The 16,681-nt window shown below is 38.9% G+C and overlaps 1 protein-coding gene across 9 annotated transcripts in view; it reads right to left on the bottom strand.

Moving 5' to 3' along the window:
• The window catches only part of MTCL1 (microtubule crosslinking factor 1), a 102,880-nt gene that overhangs the window by 21,438 nt on the left and 64,761 nt on the right, over positions 1-16,681 (bottom strand). For 6 of the 9 annotated variants that reach the window (XM_085052563.1, XM_085052566.1, XM_085052560.1 and 3 more), the window contains 4 exons: positions 10,961-11,053; positions 7,897-8,127; positions 6,357-6,545; positions 254-421 (listed from right to left, as the gene is read on the bottom strand). In XM_085052563.1, the coding sequence (XP_084908689.1) occupies positions 254-421; positions 6,357-6,545; positions 7,897-8,127; positions 10,961-11,053 (681 nt within the window). The remainder of the gene's footprint in view (positions 1-253; positions 422-6,356; positions 6,546-7,896; positions 8,128-10,960; positions 11,054-16,681) is intronic. The other 3 variants (XM_085052561.1, XM_085052565.1, XM_085052567.1) reach the window with 1 other exon arrangement.

The following is a 16,681-nucleotide window of genomic DNA, read 5'->3' on the forward strand; positions in this document are numbered from 1 at the left end:
GAAAATACAAGAGGTTCAGTTCCTTTGTCCTCACCTATGTTACACAGTGCCTACTACATGGGCACTTGTACTGGGACAACTGGAAATCCAAGAGGCAACTCAAGAAGCAAAGCTTTGCTCAGGATTTGGGTGGGAGCTTTCAGGCACCAGGGTAAAATGCATAAATAAAGTCTCTTTTCTGTTTGTCATAAATTTCCTGTTTCATTAGGCCCCTCAGCTATTTTTCACATGTGTTGGATGTAGGGGGTGTTACCTGTTCGAGGCGACACTTGAGCTCAGTCATTTCCACCTCCCAGGCTGCCTTGTGCAGGGCATACTGCTGCTGGAGCCCCTGGCGCTCCCGCTCCTCGTCCCGGAGCTCCGAGCGGAAATCGTCCAGCAAACCCTTCAGAGCGTTCAGGAGCTTCCGATTTTCACTTGCCTGCCACAGCAAAGCAAACAGAACGTTGTCATTGGATGCTGGCCTTAGTCTCCAGTTTCATTTTTTAGGAGTAAAACTGACTGTGTGTCCTCCACTGCATGGAAGAGAAAGTGCCTGGGCTAACTTTTGCATGAGAAAACTAGGAATAGCAACGCATTCTCTGTCTACAGGGTGCTCAGGAAGTGGTTGAGTCACCATCCCTGGAGGTGTTTAAAAGATGTGTGGATGTGACACTTTGGGATGTGATGTGGTGGTGGAACTGGCAGTGTTAAGTTTACGGCTGGACTCGATGATCTTAAAGGTCTTTTCCAACCTCAATGATTCTATGATTCTGCTTCTCAGTAGTCCTAGTGCTGATGCTTCCTGAAAGGTACTTAAGTCCCTCTGGAAAAGGCACTAAACATCTTTCTGGGCTGAAGGCATCATTATTAACTTATTTTTTAGTACAGTAAACCAAAGCTATGTTCCTGAGGTTTGTTGGGTAGCTACATGTCTGTCTCACACATACAGTCATTGCTCAGTATCAAATCCCAAATATCATCTAAAATCTAAAGAAAGGGGACTAATTTTCAGCACTTTTTGTATTATCAGATAAAATTCTTTTGGAAAATAAAGTGAGGTTTTGAGCTGAGTATCTCTGCTAAGGTGATTCAGTAGTCTGTACTCTGTGTTCCTGCTCCATGCCAGGCAGTTGCACCCAGGCTAGCATCATGTATTCTTATTAAAATCTTTTTTTTTCCTTAGTTTTGGCATTTGCTTTCTGCAGATTCTCTGGAGACTTGCAAAACCTGTCATTTTTATGTTAAATACCAAAAAAGGTCTTCTAAATATTCATTCTGGGTGAGTAAAAGAAAAGGTTTCCCACCATTTTTTTCCAGTCATTGAATCAGAAAACAGAAATATATATGATTTGTTTGTCCAAAATTTAAATCAAATATTCCCCATAAGCTTCTCAAACACCAGGGAGTAACCATAGATTGTATCTGACAAGTTATCCTGACTAGAAAATATTTCTATGAAAATTATACATGACTAGCAGACACAGCATGGGCAGAAAAATGGGAAAGCTTACTCAACAAATTCAGCATTTAATCACCTGGTTCTCATGAATGTGTTAGTTCCTTGGGAAGGCCTAACTCAAATTAGCTGTCTCCATCCTTGCATGATAGTCAAATTGACTTTATTTTTTTATTTGTTTTCCCAAGTGAAGGCTTCCAGCATTTCCTTTTCTGGTATTTCATGAAGTAACTACATGGGGGCCTCTTTGAAGACAAGTCAAGCAAACAGATGTATGCAAAAATCTAAATAATTGTCAAGTGCTTTTTTCAATGGCAATACTTACAACATTTTATGCAGACAACTAAGCTGATTTCATATGCTCATCAGATTTTTGGCATCACTAAACCCACCTCACCCATTTTTGTTATCATTAATCATGCATGCCAAGGTGCCTTTTTTCTTTAAAAAACAAACAAATGTGGTCTACTTTTTCCAAACCATTTGATACATCAGAAAAATATGCTAGATGTAGGGAAGTGACTGCAGGTGCTCATTGACTGACCTGTATGTTAGGCTAATGAAATGTGATGGTGAACAAGATGGGGTTTTGCAAGAAACGCACCCACAGAAGCAGAATTAATTCCATTAACATTTAATGCCAATTAGCAGTTTCCTGCTATCCAGCAGCAGTCTCCACCATGCATATAAGATCACCTACTATTCAATATGCAATGAGATTTTATGTTTCCACCATGCGTTTTCGTTCTACTACCTAATTAAGGCTAAATTCTCCAAACATCTCAAGCCCCTTGTGTAATAATCAGAATGAGAACTCCTTTGAAGTTTTGCCCTTAATGCCACAACAGGAGCTGCTGGGTATTGAAGACATCAAAATCTGGTCTCATACTCTTTGAAAACCCCAACTCCAAATATTTGTGAAGTGCTTTCATTCAAGAGCCACGTTCTGTGTTTTCTGGTGTGCTGTATAAACCTTTCTCTGGCAAAGCAGTCAAAAGGCTCCGTAAGAGAAATGAGGCAGAAGAAAAATAAAACCAAATGACACTAAAGCAAGTTACATCTCTCATTCCTGTGCATACATTTGATAATTTTAGAGTCCTATAAAATTTGGTTTGCAAAGAAAGAAGATACATAGAATTCTCACTACATGCTTTTCCTGCACCTCAAAAAGCCTCATTGCAGGCTTGTAGCCTACTGGGATGAGGGCATTTCTTATTTCTAGAGGCATTACATCAATGTCACTGTTATGAGACAAGTACCCCAGGTGCCTCCAGGCTTGCTGGGATTTTAATTATCTTGCCAATATAAATCCAATTTTGGTTACATACTTTGTACTCTTGCGGAGAAGCCTCTTCTGCCTGACTTTGTATTTACAGTCTGAAATTGGAGCGGTCTGTGACATTACTTTTTTTCTGTTTTGCCAAACTGGAGTGGTTTTGGAGAACAGAGAAAGTACTTTTGAGAAAATGTACTCTGAAATGCAATGTTTACATCTAGATATGGTTCAGATTTTGTTGGAAAAACTGCTGAACATCTTCATAAGACTAAGTCCTGTAAATACACAATATTGTTATAGCCTTCCCCTTCCTTTCAGGCATATTGCACAGCAGAAATTTGGCATGGCTGTGATTCCCTGGACAGTCTTCCATGCAAGAAGATGGCTCTTTAGCATCTTAGCTATTTCTAAAATTTAAAGCTTGGAGGAATCTCACTGATTCACAGCTGATCTAATACAAGATAATTACAAAGGCTTTACAAAGGTTTAAAGTCTTATATCCACAGCTCTGGATTTATAGAAACAGTAGCTGACAAAAGCAAAAACTTTATGTAGCAAACTCCAATTAAATTGCAGGACATTGGAGCATTTACTAAGTTGAGTCAACCACAGAAATGGGAGCATCCAACTCTAGAAAAATTTTGAAATGGAGAAGTTGTTTGCAGTTTAGTTCTGCTTTAATTACAACTCATTTTTCTCTGAGAATTTCACTTGAGAATTTCACTGAAGACTTTAGCCACAGCCTGGTGTTACAAGCAGTTTAGAAGAGCAGTCAATCAACAGCACAAGGTCAGGAGCCTAAACAGAAAACAAGAACAGTGTATTTTTTTTCTGTCTAATCACAGATCTAGGCAAAACATAAGCTGGATCTTAGTGGAACTCATTTTAGTATATTTAGGGCTTAATGACTATTCCTTTGGGTTTTTCTCTAAGCTTATCTTTGAAAACAAACATATGAGGGAAAAGAGATCTGATTGGGGGTTTTCTTGACACCCCTCCCAGCAACAACACTATTGTATTGTTTTTTAATGCATTTTCCACTGGACCACAGATGTGTAAACTCATTTCTCCTTACTCTCTTATCTTACACCACCTAACAGGCATCTCACCTTTTATACTCAAGAGAAATAAAGCTCTTCCTTTATCCACAGGCTGTTCTCCCTGATCTCTTACCATACACATAGAAACACTGATTTATAGCAAGCCCTCCTCTGCTCTGCCACCAGTCCAACTTGCTTGTTTATCTCCTGCCCATGATCAGACTTCCAGCTTGCCTCTTAACCTTGCCTGACCCTTTCTGCTGTGTCCCCCACCTACCAGCCAAGGGACAATGCCATGCAGGGAAAGATGAATGGATCCCTCTGAGAGTCCCCATCTACTCTGCTTCTCATCAATTAACCTTTTTTCTCCCCTTTCCACTCTACCATGCCTTTAGCCGTCCACACACTGGTCACATAAAAATCCCAAACAAGCCAGAGTGATGTACTATCCACCAAATTTGAGTATCTCAAATCATAGAATATGAAATTAAAAGTGGTGTGTTGAAATTAAGGCCTCTGGGCTTATAATTTTTCTCAAAACAATTCCACTTTCCAGGCAGGGTAAGAAAGTCAGCAGCAAGAGTGCAGGCTGAAAATACAACCCATTAAATATTAACTTTAAATGTTAAAAATAAATATGGGTAACCTCAGGTTACCACAAGCCTTTTCTTTTTTCTGACCTAGTTATCTCAGCCACTCCTAGACTACCTAAAAGTTTCATTCCTGATATGAAACAAGTCCTGATGCATTTAATCTTGGAGCTTGTCAGGCAGAACCAGCAGCTTTGGGTTCTCCTGGGTGGAGAAGCCTTGGAGACTTTCAGCTGCACCTCTCATTCTAAATTCACTGCCTAAACAGTGGTTTTTTTCCAGTTGTGTGCTTAAGGAACCTGCAGAAAACCCCTCAAAACTCTGTGTGTTTTTCAGCATAGCAGAGCTTGTGAGAAGATGCCCTAGCATGCACAGGCAAAACAAATAATAGTGCTCAAAATGAGAAATATTTAGCAAACTCATTCACTCTTGCAGTGTTGAAATAACAATTTTTCCTGGTTGGAAAGCAAGAAATCTGTTTTACCTTGACAAGTTCATTTGGATATCATGCACTATTCATTATTATGAGGAGTACTGAGATGTGGTCAGTTCCTATGGATCATTTCTTTATGCAAGATTAGCTGGGATTGCTGCGATGTATATAAAAATGAATTATAAGCAATTTATGGCCCATTTCTGCCACCTTAATTGAGATTAATGTCTAAGCAATGATTATTTCAAAAAGTGCATAATTCATTTGAATGTTCTTGGTCATTTTAAGAGACCTATATGGAAAGTTAACATATGACAGTTTGTACAGAGACAGCATTTTGGTTTATATTTATTTTACTAATTCTAGACTAAATCAGTCTACAGATGGAATGCAGTCAAATTATGCATTCAAGAGTATCTCTTTCATGCCCTTCTACAGACTTTACCAGAAAAAATCTTGCTGAGGGGAAGACAGTGAAGGGTCTGGGTGACCAGCAAGGTAGAAATTTTCCAAATGCCAAACTGATCCAATGAATACTAACTTGGTAGCGCACTTCACAGAACATAACAGCTAGAGAATATTCTTTTTATAGGATAGAGATTTCCTGTTGCCTGCTGCAAAACATAGGCACTAAGCAAACAGGTTGTCCATAATCATGAGAGTCTAGGAAATTCAAGATGAAGAACTCAAATGCAAAGAGACACACAATCCTGAGGCCCTGCAGTGACTCCAGCAAAGTACTGTGGTTTTAGGGATACATATTTGGCTTAGAGCTACCACTGTGGAGCCAAGTCAAGGCTCCCAAGTCAAGGGCCCAGACAGAGAAGGGACATCAGGCACTAAAGACTTTTTTTTTCACTGAATTTATCTTTTACACAGAATTCTCGCTCCATTCCATTTATGATTACAAATAAATCCAGGTAACAGGATTCTCTCATATGAACACTTTCCATTTTAAAACTATAAGAAATCTGTCTCCTTTGAATGTTTGCCATTTCTATTGTTAGGCTGGTTAGTATACTAAATGCACAAAGGAAAAAGTTAGGATATATGGCAGTGCTCTGACACAGTCAGGGCATGGGAGATGTCAGGGAAAAGTTAGCATGATTTGATTTCAGGCTTTTAAAAACAAGCCAGTGACAGGAAGGAATTCTTACATTGTTTGCCCATCATCTCTAAGGGAAACATTAAATACACGTCCTAGTTTCTTAAATTATTTAAAGGAAATAAAATCACGTGTTCTTGCTAAAAGCTTGACAGTAAAGTACAATAGATGTGCTCAGACAAGAGGAGCATGTAAGTTCTACAAACCATCACATAGTGATAGATGTTGCTGGGCAAAGAGCCACAAGAGGAAATAGGATTTTTCACTGATAGCATCTGTCAACAGAAGAACAGTAATCACGTGGCTCATGATTAAATTTAAATATAAAAATAATGGATGAAATCCACTGCAATTGCTGTGTAGCTAGAAGTATTTACACAAGTATGATTCTAGGTGATTTAACACAGCAGCACAGAACTCCCTTGGAAAATCCAGTTTCCATTCCCAGGGCAAGATTTATAAATGGTGCAGTACCTGCTTCTGCTGCTGCAGTAATTCTGCAGTCTGCAGCTGTGGTCCATGATCTGTGCTCTCTGTGGTGGGACGCTGGGAGAAATCTGTCAGTGCAAACACAACATCCTCTTCCTCCTCCTCTCGCTCTGCATCATTTGCCTTCTGCTCAGACTGAATGCCAAAGTCTGGGACAGCCTCAGGGTGCTCGATCTAGAATGCAAGAGAGAACACAGGAACATGCTTTTGTCACTTACCTCTGGGGCCAGAAATCTACTGAGGGACTAAGGGAAGGGACTGCATCCCTGTGGTGGGATTGATTTACTTCAACTCAGGCTACAGAATGGATCTGAGCAAAGAGTGAGCAAAGCATGGCTCCAATAATGACTAGAGATGGGCTGATTATAAATTAACTTGTCAAAAAATCCAAGCAGCCAAAAAATGAAGGCTATTTGGTATTAGAAGATGAGTTCATTTACACAGAAGAAAATTAGCACTGCTGAAGTAGATGCAAATTATTTCTAAATAACTACTCATCTCTTATTTCTGTCTCATATTACCATAGCAGATGAATGTAAAGATCTTCATCCATCCTTTATCTAAGAATACAAAACATTGGAGTATTCAACTTCAGCGTACTCCTACCAAACTGGAAAGGCTACTTGTAAATGCAGCAAACCTTGAAAAATACTAGGCACAAAAGGATCAGAAATACTGAGAAAAATTATTTTGTTGCTTAGAAGATGGTTTCAGAATTGCATGAACCTGCAAAACAAATCTATTTTTCTCAAGAATTTAGCATAAAATGTCAGAATGGGAAAACACTAAATTTTCTATTTGTTTAGCTAAGAAGAAAATGGTAATTCTGGGAGTGCCAATCAACACTTTCTTCACAGTGCATGTTGGCTGGCAACCACACCCCTGCTGAGATGCGTCAGCTTGGGGATTCCAGGTTGTTATGTACTTCTGAAATTCCTGATCTTGATTTAGCTTCTCCTTGGAAAAGCACCATGATGATGACTGGTGCGCTGCTGCTGACGGCGATAGACGTGTGTATAGAGAAAGGGAACAAATAAGGATGATTCACTGTAAGTTCCCACAAGAAGCTGTGTAATTCTCCTGCCAACACAGAAACAGAGCTTCCCTCCATCTGTATTGCTGAAGGCTTTGTAAGGAACACACTGTGCATATGATGAGAAAAACAACAGCACTCAACCCATCTAAACAGATTTGACTCCCTCATCTTGCTAACATGCTTTTTTTCTTTTAAAAAATTGCTCAGGGGTCATCTCTTTGAGACCTAATTAATTTTTAATTTACTGTGAGAGTTTCTCAGGACCAGCAGTTTGTACTAGTTAAGGGTTTTGATTTAAAGATGGGTGATGTGTAACATAAAATCCAGAATATATTTCAACACAACCAGCTTAAGCTTTCATGTTTAATTTCAATCCCCTTTTAACATATGTGCAATTTTAAAGTTGCTGATGCCACATCATATTTCAAGTCTATACTTAAAGAATGGACATCCCAGTACTCATCTGGGTTATTAAGGTGGAACAGTTACCTCTACTGTGTCCTCTCCTTCCTCCTCCATTCTCTTGCCTTGCCGCCAGTGTTTCAGCAGCCACTTCAGTTTGACATACAGGAGAAAGGTGTCCTGCTTGAAATGCCTGAGCTCTTGCTGCAGCAGATTTTTCTCCTGACTCCAGGTCTTCTCTTCCAGTTTGTTCTGCAAAGTCAAGCTCTGCACTTCCAAGTCTTTCCTCCTCAGGGTCTGCAAATGCTCCTCCTCCAGCTTTAATGGAATAACAGGCAACATGTCAATGGGGTGGTGCCCTGAGGCAGTCTCCAGGATTTGTACTTCATTGGGTGAGACAAACTGAAATCTCCAATTTTCACCGGTAGTGAGTAGCTATTGAGTTTGGCTCAATAAGTTCCTCAGCAGTTATGTCTGCTGAGGAAATTAGAGGATAGCAGATGATAAGCTTTGTTTAGATAACCATGTGAAAGTGACCTGCTGTGGAAGTGGATATTTACTTCAAAGATGCTCAAGAGCTCTGATGCTGGTTAAACATTTTATACCACTCATATTTTCCTCCCTCTCTTGATTGTATCTCTGCAGTAGGTTCCCAGCACAGCCACCACCCCACACTGCTGCACAAATCACACCTACAAAATGCATTTGCAGCCATTTGTAAAATGTGGGACCACAGCTGCCCTTCAGACAACCTGGAATATTTCCCTTGTCACTTCCCTCCACAGCCACAGCCTCAACCCTTCCACAGTGGCTGTGTCTCATTCTGCCTCTAGAAGGGCAACACTTCTGAAGAAACCTCCTCCGGTACCTCAGATACAGCTACTGGTCCCTCACTCCTTGCAGTTCATACTTAAAGGCATCTGAATGATACCACAGTAAAGTCTCTCATTCTGGCATGACTATATATGGGACACAGGCAGGAACTGAAGAGACAGGAACAGATTGCCACTCAGCATTCGACATGTCTCAGCTTCAGCACTGAAAACACCAAGAAAAGTTCATTCTTTGGAGGACACATAACTACACCTGTTTCAATGCAAGGCCACCTGAAACATCATTCTTTAAATGTGACTTCTCCCTCAATACATAAAAATCAAACTGTGGCATGACCTGCATCCAACACCACTTGTACAAGTTAGTTGCACAAAATCTCATATTGTGCACGGATGAGAAAATGTTTCCACTTCAACCAAGCTGTGGTTCACATTGATGAAGAAAATGCAGATGGAAAATGAGTACAGAGTCACTATTTACAGGTGCCAATTTCTGTTTTCCATTCTCTAGAACAACAGCCTCTCCTTTTCCTGACAAGCTCCATAGATGAAATCTATGAAAGCCACAGTACACTAATGACCACAACAATCCAAACCATCAGAACACGCCCTGCAACAAACAATTTTGACATAAGAATAAAGACTATTTCAGGGACTAGGCCTCCCTAGAAATAAATACTGCTAAGAAATATATGTTTGATTTCCATGGCAACATTCAGATGCCTCTGAAACAGGCTACTGGTCCATACTAGATATTTTACTAAGAACTTGCCTTCCATCTAAATGATGTGCACCAGCATATTGCAAATTTTTAGAATAAATGCTACTATGCCTTAAAACGTTCCTGATTAAATTGAAATTACTTACAGTAGTTGCTTGCTTAAATGTGTTTAAAATGAAGCTTAAAAGTAGTCTGGAATAAAATTAGCCATAATGGCCCAAAAAACATACACACAACTCCTAATAACACCCATGGAGATCGTACACTGCTAGCAAACCATCAATTTGATGTCATTAACCATGCCTAAAAATGAAATAGTAAAAAGGGGGCTGATTTTAAATTTAATTTTTACAGGAAGAAATTAATAGCTTGATGTTGATGCAAGTTCTTCCACCAAATGAAGTTATGATTAAATACAGCAAAAAATCTGACTAATTTCCACCATAAATCCTGGAAGGTGATTAAAAAGGAATATTATCAACAGGATGGGCATAATCTAGAAAAAAAATGAAGAATCCAGAAGATGCTTTTATTCTTCTATTTCTGTTGGCTGTCGACATGAACAGTTAGCTTTGATTTTGGTGCATTTTTCATTGTTTTTACAAGCTGTTGTATTTCAAGCCCCTATGGTAATGAATTCTTGCAGAAGACCCTAGTGGAGGTACATTCATAGAGTATTATGCTTTTTCAATGGATAGCAATTGTAAAAGAAAAGAACTTTAAGAGGCAGGCATAGCATCCAAAAAGCTTTTACAGCCAAGGCAACTAGGAAGGAAATTAATTGACTGGTTGCCTTCAAAAGCTCCAATAGAAAGCTCCTGTGGAGATCTACTGAAAATTAAAGCTAGTTATGAAAAAACAGAGAGATACCACTTGGGTGTAGAGAGATTAGTTGGCACAAGGAAAAATTCTTTACACCATACAACAATTATGCTGAATTTGGTCGATGAAATAAATTTAAAAAGAAAACTTCAGTTAAGAGCCAAACAGCCTGCAGAAATTAGCAACAGATTTTTTTCGCTCTAGGAGCTAGAGATCACAAAACGATTGACTAATCTGTTCCAGCCTTCAAAAGAGCAGGAGGAGCTCATGCAAAAAAAAATGATTTATTCTCCAGCTATTAATAAGAAGATTGGAAGCTCTGACTACTGAGAAATACAAGAATGTCCTGATTTGTGTCTCAGCTATGTCTGCATAACAACTCCTCTGACTTCAGAGAAGTGCTGGATTTTCTTTGGGCTAGGAGGAGTCAGAATAAGTTATAGGGCTGAACTGAGCTCCCAGGGATCAAATGCACCCTTTCCCAGCTCATGGAGAGCTGAGGGGTGAAAGAATTCTCCATGGAGTATTTAATGTCTCTACCATGGTTTCCCCTGCAGAGGGGAGGACAAAACTCTCCACCTAGCAGAGAAGCCAGATTTGCCATGGCAAAATAGGCTTGAGTTTAGATTTCCTCAAGTTCCAGATTCTTCATTTACTCAGATGAGGTCAGACAGGCACAGCCATCAGGACACAAGTTCCCACAGCTCTGACAAACAAGGCTCACGTCACACATCATGGTCATGCGTCTCTCCCAGCAGGTGGGTTTTGTATTTACCTGGATGATCCTTTCTGAAAACTTTTCTTGCTCCTCTCGGTGAAGTCTTGTCTCCTGCTCAAGCTGAGCCTGAAGCTCCTGTATCGATACATTCTGTACAGGTAAAACATGGGAACCCCTGAGCTGATCAGCAGGACAAAGGGATAGGTTTAGCAGAAAATGTGTCTCCGAGGTGTTAAAATAAGGAAAAAAGGAAAGAACTGCAGGACAGACATCTGCACAAATCACGGTTATCAATAGTTAAAACCAAAGCACAGTGTGCAAATAAATAGCAATGCCCTAAATCTGTGTGGGAATTTCCTGTGTGGCTTCTTCTGGAAGCTAAAGCTGGGATGCTGATGTTACATTTGGATATTTCCTTCAGGCCTCTGCTCTGGGTTTGCACTTGAATAGCTGAGACTCCTATTTACAGATTTAAATATTTGGTGGTGCATTTCTTCATCATAATCAAAGCTGTAAAATTTTAAACTCTGCACATATCAATCTAATGCATGTATATTGAATCTAATTATTTATTCATTTGCAACACTTTTGATTGGGCAGTTAATGGGATAGCATTTATTAAACCAACTAAGCATACATAAAGTCCCTTTCTTCAGATACAAGATAGCCCTTTGCACAAGTCAAATTAATTCTGTGATTTCTACTCAAAACAATTACTACACAAATGTCACGGTGATAAGCTGTGTCAGCCTGAGATCTGACCAAAATCATTAAGTATCCCTCCTTTCAGGTCCAATACTGTTTTAATCATAATACTTTCAATTTTATGTTCTCATTAAGTTTGGCATGCCATCAACTTTACTCCTGAAAGTTACTGAACTCAAAAATAAAGATTCAAGAAGGCAGAGTCAGATCTCATATTTTTACTATGTTAATTAATCATGTGGCATTTATATTCCTGATCAGAACTTTCTGTGCCCTTTACTTTGTGTCTCGCATATTGGAGCTAAAATTTATTTATCTGTGCAAAAGTGATGCTTGGCTGAATGCCATTCTCTTCACATGTGTGACTACAGGAAACACTACAGCACCAAACTCCTACTTCCCAGAGTAAAGATGTACATAAAGATGGGATTACTTCAGGCTTCAAAGCGTAATCCCAAATTCCCAGCTGGCCCATGTCCTGCGTGCTGCAGCCCCAGCATCTGCAAGGATAACAAAGATCGTGGGACACTCTCATGGGCTGTATTGCCATTTCCCCTCCAGCACCAGCCCCAGCTCCTGCCTCCTCCCACTTCCCAAGAGCAAAGCCAGCAGCTGCTAGTGTTCAGGCCATGCAGCCCTTGTTGGAGCATTTTGGTTGTTCAAAATTTTTTTCTCACTGGAATGGACACTCCTCACTCCTCCTCTAGGGAAAAATGAGATAAGGCAAATGAAAATATCCCAAGAACTACCTGCAGGACCATACTCTGCTGAAAACCGAAATGGTCCTATGTACACTTTCTGGGCCCTATCAGTTCCTTCTTCACCTGAGTAATTTATTGACTTGTACATGTCTGTTTCGTACCTGAGGAAAAGACAATTCCATCCCCTTCATGTGTGAAAGGTACACATAAAGTGACTGAGACATTATCTGCCTTATCAATTTCATCCGTTACTGTCTTCAGACATTTTGTAGTGCATAAGGTCAAAATCTGGTCTCACAAGTAATTTGAAAAGAACCACTTGTGATGGCATTTGCCAGTCTTTGCACAGTCATTTCTAAATAATTATTTTAATTCTCTTATGCAATAAAGGAAAAATTACTTTCTTCTGGAATTTTGGCATTATTTTATTCTGATCAGGCTTATTCCAGAATATGGCAAATAAGAACCAATGTATCAGTTAATTTAAAATAAAAGTTTGTTCCTTCCTTTTATGAATTCAGAATTATTGAGTCATCCAATTTTTTTTATAAATGTGTAGCGCATGCAAAGCCAAGTTACAGGAAACTTGGGTGCTAGGATTATATGGTAACTGTTGGAATTACTAAAAAGAAATTAAATGTATCATAAAGACAGATGCAGTATTACACGCACACTAAGTCAAAATCATGTCATAACTGCTTTGCCTCTTTAAGGACAATATATTTTTATAAATGCTAAAGTAAACATATTGAAAAGCAGCTAATGCATGGCTGTAGAGCTGCACCCTTTTATCTTCCAGTGCAACCTGACGATTTTTCATAGTCTACAATTATACATGTCATTTCTAACAGAAGCATATTGGGATATCTGCACTGCTCAAATCATGGGAGGTAAGGCTGTCTAATTGACTAATAAATTTCTGCCAAGCAATCTATTAGGATCAAGAATTAATAATATTTAGAAATGTATCATGTAAGATTTGTGTATTCAGCTCAGGTGCCTGACACTGCACTGATGGATGTCTGTATGTTTATATGTGGAAATCAGTCCCCTATCATAAAATCAGCAGGGTGTAGTCTGTGGCACACTGTGGTTTTGTTTTGTAAAGCAACACTACTACAAAATGGACAAAAAAGTTGATAACCTGTTAAATTCCATTCTTTGTTTCCTCTGTTCTCATCAGGGAACGCGCTATACGAGGAACAGAAAACACCCCGAATGCCACCACACCACGGATATACTGACACCACAGACAGACACCAGCTCACTACAACCAGACATACAAACACAATATCATGGGAACTACGAGCTAGTGCTACTCTACCACAGCACCACAGAAACAGCTGCACTTCATCCACAGCTCAACAGCAACCAACAGTTTCCCATGTATCCCAGTTATTGCATTACCAGGTACACCTCCTGTCCCCTCAGATGGGCACTGCCAAATCCTTCTGCTCAGTACTTTATTCTCACCTGTTATCACTCCAGAACAAGCTAATCCATGCTGATGTCTTTACCTCACGAGGATGTGCAGAGAAAAGTCATCCACGCTTGGGGACTTCGCCACTGCTCCCTCACTGTACAGACCCCTTTCACCCTCCCAGACTGCTGACAGCTTTTCAAGTTACTTTCCAGCTCACACAATCCCACAGTCCTGCCATGACTTGTTCTTTGCAAGATTGCCATCCAAGACAAGGTACGGCTGGGTTTTACTTGTCTGTTTGCTCCATTTTACCGTTGCAAATTACAATCTCAATTTGCCTGCAAACTTAATCAATTTATATGCAACAACCGTGAACATGAAATTTCATGGAATCTTTCTCTTAAGCTTTTTTTTTTTTCCCCCTCCAGAAATGATCAAACAAAATAAGGCCTGAAGAGGCAGGGTGGAATGACGCTCTCCAGCATATGTGTGCAATTCCAAGGAAGTCCAAAGATGAATATTTTATGCTGTTCCTCTAAAGCTACACTATAATCCTTTGATATTTGGACCTTACATATGAACACATAGTTTAAAAATTGCTACTTTTTCACACATTGACAGCTGACTATTGCATGCAGCAGAAAGAAAGTTCCAGTGCCTTTTGTAATACCTTTTACATGCAATTCACATATAACTAAATTTGCAGAGGCTGCTTCTGAAGATGTACTCTCCTTCTCACCCCTTAAAAATAGATGACATATATTCCATTTGCTAGTGTACAATAGGCAGCTGTGTGGTTATTTGTCTGTGCTTATATGAAAAGTCTGAGTTTGGGAAAACACAGAACACTTTGCTCAGAGTCTTTAAAAATCCATCTCATTGTATGGATAGTACACAAAGTCCCACCAAGTTCAGTTAGGACTCAAATATCCAGATTTACATCATAAAAGGCCTTTTAAGCCATTATATTGTCAACCTTTACACAGCAAGAAAGAATACAAGACATCAAAGTAAATTATTCTTGTTGCCCCTAATCTTGGTGGGAAGGAATAATCACAGCATCAGTTTATCTTTCTTCTTCCCACAACGTTGCACTGGAGGAATAGTGGACATAAGACATACAACTTTCTATGTGGCCATCAGTTGTGTTTTTTGGTTGCTTTTTTTTACCAGAAGAAAAAAAGTCACAATGTGTAAACCATTCAGTGTTTCCTTTCTGGGAAAACAAAATCTTTAACCAGAGAAATAGATGTGCAAATTTTCAGCACATGGCTGGGAGCTGCTGCAAAAACCATCCAGCTGAAAAGCTCTCACATGGAATTATGAAAATTGCACAGAAACAGCATCAGTTAAAAAATAGAACATTCAAAACATAGATCAAAATTCTCCTCATATGTTCAAAGTGGATCAGTACAGATATTTTGATTCAAAACAGGTGGTAAAGTGACTTACCTAAGTTGCACATTACTGTATCTGGTTGGTCCACACTTAACCCAGGTATTAACTTATACATTTCTTATTGGCATGATAAGTAAGCAAAATGGAGAAACATATTAATAATGGCTTAGAAGAAATTATTGTGTGAGCTATTCCTATTTTGTTACTAGACCTTGTGGAAAACTTGTTTTTTAAAACATGGTCTCACTTTCTCCAGCCTATCTGCTTTTATTTTAAATACCTGGTGACAATTAGCTCCTTTTACATTAATTAATTCTCTTCAGTGGTTCTTTTTCTATTACCTGTGAGTGTCAAGATTTTATGGTATTTTTCTACACAGAACTAAATGTGTAAGTCTTTAAAAGCCATATATGAAAATAATCAAGATCTGAAATGCAAAGTGCTTTTGCCTTTGATATAAACTTGCTCAGGTAAAGTCAGAACAGGTACCCTCTGAAGGAAGAGAACTTGGAGATACAGCTCCAATTTAGAGCATCAAGTATCAAATACTGTAACAAACCATTTAGTTATTTGAAAGAATGAATTTTTTCTTCTTCAGAATGTCTTCTTGCTTCTGAATAAACAGGAGGAGACTGCTTAAGGAAACTGCCTTTTGTTTATGGATATCCCATTGATAAAATTCACTAAATGAAAAATTATTTACTATTTTTTCCACTGGTTTCCATTTGTTGCCATAGGATGTTTGCTCCATGTTACCTTTTTTTTGTTGTTTTTTTAGTTCTCCTGTTTGTTTTAGTCAGGGCAATTCTAACTAGTTCACCTGCTTTTTCCTTGGATAATAAAAAATGATTTTCCCCTCCCACCATAACAGAGCTCTGCTAAAATCATGAATAATGGATTGAACATCCACCCCTATGGGCTCCAGCCTCCCACAACAGCAGCTGAAAGGCTTGTTTCAGCAACAAAACAAAGCCCTGCTCTTAAGGCAATTTCAAGATATAATTTCCCTTGAACTGGGACTCTAACCCACCTCCTTAACATGCAAATACATTCTAATAATACTGTTGCACTAACAACCACAGTGCAAACCCCAAACAACAGCAGATGTTTACAGTTAGGCTACAGGGTAGTTTCGAGCACGTCTGTCTGCATTTATTGTATTTAATCAAACAATTAGGCTCCCACGGTGTTAATTTTTAAAAATAGAAGAAATTGCTAAATGGAAGCTGTTTGGCATTGGTTGTGAAAATTTTAATTTAAAATTCAGCTTGGAGAAGAATAAATTTTGGTAAAGGAGCTTGCTTGAAGAGAAAGAAAATGTTTTCCTCAACAAAATGACATGTGTTGTTTTCATGCTGAAAATCCATACACAGTATGAAGATCATTAATCAGTGTTATCTAGTGGAGAATATGTATATTTTCACTTCTTAAGTTAAAGCAGATAAAGCTTCATGTATAGCCATACCCACTGTAGGCATTAAAAGGTTTGTCTCCATTTGAAATTTCTGTGGTAATAAAAAAGCCCCTTTGATATTTGAACAGTATTTTTTC

The sequence above is a fragment of the Lichenostomus cassidix genome, chromosome 2 (assembly GCF_008360975.1).
Source record: "Lichenostomus cassidix isolate B80296 chromosome 2, HeHo_3.0, whole genome shotgun sequence".
NCBI classification, from domain to species: Eukaryota; Metazoa; Chordata; class Aves; order Passeriformes; family Meliphagidae; genus Lichenostomus; species Lichenostomus cassidix.